Source organism: Nyctibius grandis, chromosome 1 (assembly GCF_013368605.1).
Source record: "Nyctibius grandis isolate bNycGra1 chromosome 1, bNycGra1.pri, whole genome shotgun sequence".
NCBI classification, from domain to species: Eukaryota; Metazoa; Chordata; class Aves; order Nyctibiiformes; family Nyctibiidae; genus Nyctibius; species Nyctibius grandis.
In genome coordinates, this window is record NC_090658.1 from 103748735 (window position 1) to 103755465 (window position 6731).

The following is a 6731-nucleotide window of genomic DNA, read 5'->3' on the forward strand; positions in this document are numbered from 1 at the left end:
AACAGCCCAGATGTCTTTTGAAAGGGCAACATGATGGCATGTGAATAATCCAGAAGATTTCAGGGTCTTTAAAGTCACCCAGGGCCTGTCATGGCAAGGTTTCCTCCATCTAGAAGCTTTTGAAGCCTCTGCTACTTCCTATTCTGATCATATGGTCTGTAGCAGGCACCTACCACATTGTTAGCCACCCTGGTCTCTTCTCCAACACTTGCACCAAAACTCTCAACTGTCTTATGACCCATTCCAAGGAAAAGCCCCATCCATTCCAGCTCCATATCTTGGCTTAGAGCACAATCCCACCTACTCACCTTCCTGGCCTGTTTTTGCTTACAAATCTGTATCCACCCGTAACAACACCTCAGTCATGTCAGCTGTCACGGTATCATAATATGTATTCTACCACACTCACATAATTTAAACAAACTATATTGCAACTTAAAGAGCAATTGAATTAACAATTCAAAACAGTACAGACTGTATTTGCCAGTTTTAATTCTAAAAAAGGACTGCAATGGGCAAGGAGTCAGGAGTTCACAGTGATGCATAACAAAGCTGCTAACAGACATAAAGCACTGACAACCTCTATAGTTTCATCCAAAAACTACAGCTGAAGCAAAAGGAATGCACCTGACAGGACCAACTTTGTGCTTGAGATTTTACACACCAAAAAAACTGCAGTGCAACCATCCACGGCAATGTATTTGGAAGAAAAGCAGAGTCGGTAGAGCAAACTTCACACTCAGATGGTATTTTTAGTTCACCAGAAACAAGGCTCTCTCTTTAGACAATAATATAAAGCCTATTTACATAGTCAGGTCTTTGGTCAGCAATCAACAGTTTAAGCATATGCAGCAGTTAAGTTAATTTAAATTAAATTATCAATCACTGTGAATGCCTGACAAACACTTAATACTGGTGTGCTTTAATCTTAAAAAAGATGTCAAAAGGCAGAGACTCAAATCAACGTTCCGTGCATAAGACCCAAAAGTTTATACTTTTTTTTAATTATTACAAAATCTCAATATCAATTTTGATCACGAGTATCCCTTTTCATCACAGCTGAAATCAGGTTCCTAGCAAAACACCCTCTGAGCCTACCTTTCTATTTAGTAGCCACGCAACTCTAAAATACCTGTAAAGTCTCTAGTAAAGCGATGTAGCATCTGTATACTTTTAAAATTAATAATAAGAGTACAGCATAATGCAAAAAGTACTTACGACTGACAGTAAGCAAGGCGTAGTATGAAATGAGAGATATGGTCTTTTCTTCTTGCCTCATAATCATCCTCAGCCAAAGCCTACAGAATATATTATTACTATTTCAGAGAAATAATCTCTCCCAGATTAAAAATCCACAATTAATTTATCGTTGCTGTTCAACAGTGTATTAATACTACTCATCTTTAAGACAACAAATGCAAGACTATTAAAGAAGGGGGTTGTCCTAAAGAAAGAAACCTATATTCTCAGAGAAAAACTAAATCTCTGACAAAATGACAGAATTTAAGTTTTAGGAATAGTATTTCATCACCTCTACTTTTATTCAGAATTCTTGAATGGTGTAAAGAAAATAAAGTGCAAGAGAGTTCCCTTTTTTGATTTTTACTTACTTTGTAGGGAAACTTAAGTCTCCGGAGCTCAGCCTCCAACTTAGTTTTGTAGGAATCACTCCCTCTTAGAGAGCTCACACCAAGGTTTTCAACTACTTTGAGCACTAGGGAAAAAAAGAAAAAGTCTATGTTAGAGACAGCATATTGAAAAGAAATCTAGCTGTATCATGTCTTGGGAAATGGACAAACGGGGTTAGGCCACAGGAATGGCTTTTAGTGGTATGAGGAGTAAAGGGGTAAGAAATATGGAGCATAAGGTGTGGCCCACAAGTCCTGAACAGCTCGCCCAACTCTGGGATCCATACAGTTAACAAGCAAGGGAGACAGCCTGCTCTGATGGATCAGTCCCTGAACAGTTTCCACTGTAATGACAGAAACCTTGGATTGAGTTGTTTCCAGGTGCTCAGGGGAACCGTTGCTCCCAGACACAACAACCTGAATCGCTGTACAGAGAGACATCGAATATGTTGCAACACCTAGAAAGTGAAACACGCTCATAAAAAAACACCAGTGTAAACCAAAACTGTACAGCCCTGACTGCTCTACATCAAACACTCATCGTGAAATCAGTCGCAGCTCTCTGAAATACCTAAAGGAACATGTTTTCCTTTAAATGGGGTTCATTTCAGCACGAGCAGGCAGCCAGTTCACGTTAATAACTGGCAAAGAGAGCATCTAAGCCCGTCAAAAATACACACAGCCACGACAGGAAGAATCAACAGCCCCGAGGCGGGTGGCGCGGGGCCGGGAACGCTACTCACGCTTCAGGCGGTCGATGGCAAAGCTCTCAAACTCCACCAGAGAGATGTTTTCCGTGGGGGGCTCCAGGTAGAACTGCAGGCTGTGAGGGTACAGCTCCCGCCGGTCCCCCGCCAGCCGCGCCTGCTTCAGCCTCGCTCGGCTGCTGAACTCCATCTCCCCCGCCGGCGGGCCTGGGGGCGACACGGCCACTCAGCCACGGGGGAGGCAGCACCAGGGGGAACGGGGGGGGATGGAAGGAGGGAGGGGGAAGGCCGCCGCCTGCCCTCGGGTCGCATAGGGCCCGCCCGCCACCGAGCCGCCCCGGGGCTGCCCCCGGCCCCCTCCCGTGGTGACCAACCCCCTCGTTCCCATGGCAACTCCCCCCGCCCGCCGCCCTAACGCAGACGCCCCCACCTGCTGCCGCGCGCCGGCCGAGCGCCCCAGCTTCCCGCGCACACCCAGCCCCGCCCACTTCCGCCCCCGCCTCTCCGCCCCCGCCGCTCCGCCGCGCCTCACGCCCAGCCCCGCCCACCCGGGCCTCGCCTCCCGCGCGGCAATTGGCTGGCGACAGCGGAGCGTGGGGAGGGCCGCGGGGAGGTGCCCGCAGGCGGCGTGGTGGCACGGCGGCACGGCGGGCACGGCGGCATGGCGGCGGGTGGGAAACAGGAAGCTCCGTGGTGCCTGGCCCGTCTTACCCACATACCTACACTGACCGAAGGGGTCTTTCTGTCTGATGCTGAGTGCACCCTCAGCAACTTTGGTGATGACACAAAACTGGGAGGTGTGGCCAATACACCCTAAGGCTGTGCTGCCATTCAGCGTGACCTGGACAAGCTGGAGAGCTGGGCAGAGAGGAACCTCATGAAGTTCAGCAAAGGCAAGTGTAGGGTCCTGCACCTAGGGAGGAATAACCCCAGGCACCAGTATGGGTTGGAGGTTGACCTGCTAGAAAGCAGCTTCACAGAGAAGGACCTGGGAGTCCTGGTGGACAACAAGCTCACCATGAGCCAGCAATGTGCCCTTGTGGCCAGGAAGGCCAATGATATCCTGGGGTGCATTAGGAAGAGTGTGGCCAGCAGGTCGAGGGAGGTTATCCTCCCCCTCTACACTGCCCTAGTGAGGCCACACCTGGGGTACTGTGTCCAGTTCTGGGCCCCCCAGTTCAAGAAATACAAGGAGCTACGGGAGAGAGTCCAGTGGAGGACTACGAAGATGATCAGAGGACTGGAGCATCTTTCTTAATAGGAAGAAAGGAGCTGAGGGAGCTGGGTCTGTTTAGCCTGGAGAAGAGAAGACTGAGAGGGGATCTTATCAATACTTACAAATACCTTAGGGGTGGATGCCAATGGGATGAGGCCAGACCCTTCTCAGTGGTGCCCAGTGGCAGGACAAGGGGCAATGGGCACAAACTGAAACATGGGAAGTTCCATCTCAGTATGAGGAAAAACTTATTTACTTTGAGGGTGACAGAGCACTGGAACAGGCTGTCCAGGGAGATTGTGGAGTCTCCTTCTCTGGAGATACTCAAAACCCGCCTGGACACAACCCTGTGCAACATGCTTGGGGGGAACCTGCTTTGGCAGGGGGATGGACTAGATGATCTCCAGAGGTCTCTTCCAACCCCAACCATTCTGTGATTCTGTGATTTTCTGTCAGTGCGTGATATGCTGTGACAAACTTTGTCAGTTTGTCATTTTCCTGACTGAAGATGTTTAAAAATATTTGCCACCAAATGAAACAAATACCCTTCGTCTTTTCTTCCCCCTAACCTTTGATGTAATGGGAGGTCAATGGATGGCTGTGGGTGTCTGGGGTGGCGGTCACTCCTACCACCACCTGCTTGCCCGCAGGCATTTTCAGTGTTCACGGTACCCCATATTGAATGTCACTGTCGGCAAATGGCTACTGGGGGCTGAAGCAGGGTCATGAGCCACCCCCCACGGCAGCAGAGCTGTGCCAGGCCAAGTCCATCAGTAGCACCAGGCCTCAGCCAGCATCAGGTGGCCCACCATTGCGGAGAGCCCGGCCGTGCAGCTGCGGTGCATGAACCCCACATGGCCGAGGCACTGCGGTGCTGTCTCCTAAGGGTCTGCCCCAGGTGCCCTCCCACGGCACCCAGCGTTTCCCGTGCCCTTCTTGCCAACGTGGCGGAAGGTGACAGCGATTCCTGGCCTCTCTGTTTTACCACAACGTGGCACTTGATGCAGTTGATGATTAATTTTTTTACCAATCCCTGAGGCACAACTGTTTTCTTTACCAGTTTTACACCTGAATTTAATTTCTCCAGAATATACAGTTTCCCTGTTTTCGCTAATGCTTTGTTGTCCTGCTACCCTACCAAAGGCAGTGAGAAAGATCACGGTTTAAAGCTGGGCTGGCGATTAAACCTGCGGCAGATGCCCTCTGTTATCCCCCCCCTCCCCCCAGAGGGAAAGGGAAAGGGAAAAGGGAGAGAGCTGGATTCAGGAACGCACGGATCGGGGGCAGCAGGAAAACAGACGGAGTCCTCCTTGGACACCGGCCATAGCAGAAAGAGAGCGAGAGACCCTCGTGATCCCCCTGCTTTATACTGAGAATGACGTGTATGGGATGGAATACCCTCGTTGGTCAATTTTGGGACTTGTAGATCATCCCGGCATCGTTCGGATGGCGTGATCTCAAATGTGTACAGCTGTTGTGGAGTTGGTGCTGGATTCCAGACCTTCGATATGTAGCTTTCTCTCTTTCTTTAACAAGCCACCACTAGTCTGTTTTTAAGTTGTTTTTTGTTTTTTTCCATCAAGAAAACTATAACTTTACTAAATTTTTCTTTATTTGCATTCATTTGTTGTTACAGAAAGTACAGTTACTTAGAGGAGACTTAGCTGAAAGTAAAAATCACTGAAAGGGAAATCGGCCTGGTTTAGGCCACCGACATCAAACATCTTGAAGTAGAGATCCTTGAAGGTGAAGTGAGTCTCCACGATGCCCGTAGTTTTAACCCTGGTTCACAGACACATCCATCATCCTCTTCCTGAACAAGAAAGACCTGTTTGAGGAAAAGATTAAGAAAAGCCCACTAACGATCTGCTATCCCGAGTACACAGGCTCCAACACGTACGAGGAAGCAGCCGCCTACATCCAGTGTCAGTTTGAAGATCTGAACTGGAGGAAAGACACCAAGGAGATCTACACGCACTTCACCTGCGCCACCGACACCAAAAACATGCAGTTAGTTTCAGAAAGTGCAGTTACTTAGAGGAGACTTAGCTGAAAGTAAAAATCACTGAAAGGGAAATCGGCCTGGTTTAGGCCAAACCAGGACATTCTGATGTGGGAAAACCCACTCCAGTTACCCTTCAAAACAAGGTGGCCACGTTCAAATTGCCGATGGAGAATACTCCTATGCTCGTGCTAATTCTCAAACCGTGAAGCATGCTCCTTGGTCTGGGCCAAACCTCTGCCAAGGGACCATTTGTACAGTTTAACAGGACAGAAAATCAAGTTTCACTCTCCAGGGCTGCTCTGTAGTTTTCCAGGATAAAAACATTCTATCACTATCTTTTTATACATATATATTTTTAAAAATATATTTAACCCAAAGCAACTTTATATCTTTATATATATATAAAGCAACTTTAACCCAAAGCAACTTTTTTTTGAATAGCAAGCGCTCATCCCTGCAGTTTCTTCCCTTCTCCAGGTGGCTGCTCACGAGTTGCTCAGGAGTAGGAGTGAATCCACCAAAATCCACCTCGTAGCTGCAAGAAGGCAGAGCTTTTGCCTTTGACCAGTGTGTTAATACCCAAGGGATCTTACTGAGACTGGCAGTGCAGCCTCCAGGGCAGGCCAAGGAGTAAGATAGGAGCTCACATATTTGCTTTGAGTGCTGTACCCGGCCTGGACCGGAGGGGGAGAAGTGTGACAATGCTGAGGAACACCCTGCAGAAACTAGCAATGCTTTTCATTTTAATTTAATTTCAAATAATGTTTTAGGGTTTGGCACGTAAGCAGTACCACACTTTCCAAAACCATGGTATGAAGTTTGCTGTCCATCACCATTTCTTCTACTGAACCACGTCCTGCTGATTTTTCACAAGCCAGCAGTTACATCTGCATCTGCCATTTTCCTTTTTTTTTTTGTTTTACTACTAATTTTTTTCCTCTGATGCTGAATACTGATCCTCAAATTGTCTGTAATTAGGTGAAGACCTACCCTGATTTTTTATAATTTCAGTTAACTATTTACACTAACATTATTGCAAAAAGTCATATGATTACTTCAGCAGAAATTAAGCAAAATTACAGAATCACAGAATCACAGAATGTTAGGGATTGGAAGGGACCTCGAAAGATCATCTAGTCCAATCCCCCTGACGGGGCAGGATTACCTAGACCATA

The 6731-nt window shown here is 47.7% G+C and overlaps 1 protein-coding gene across 1 annotated transcript in view; it reads right to left on the reverse strand.

Moving 5' to 3' along the window:
- Positions 1 to 2797, reverse strand: part of PRIM2 (DNA primase subunit 2) — a 144282-nt gene extending 141485 nt beyond the window's left edge. Inside the window, exons 1-4 of the mRNA XM_068408980.1 lie at positions 2766 to 2797; positions 2372 to 2542; positions 1611 to 1714; positions 1219 to 1298 (exon numbers count right to left, since the gene is read on the reverse strand). Coding sequence (XP_068265081.1) covers positions 1219 to 1298; positions 1611 to 1714; positions 2372 to 2525 — 338 coding nt within the window. The 5' untranslated portion in view covers positions 2526 to 2542; positions 2766 to 2797. The remainder of the gene's footprint in view (positions 1 to 1218; positions 1299 to 1610; positions 1715 to 2371; positions 2543 to 2765) is intronic.
- Positions 2798 to 6731: the final 3934 nt, after the last annotated feature.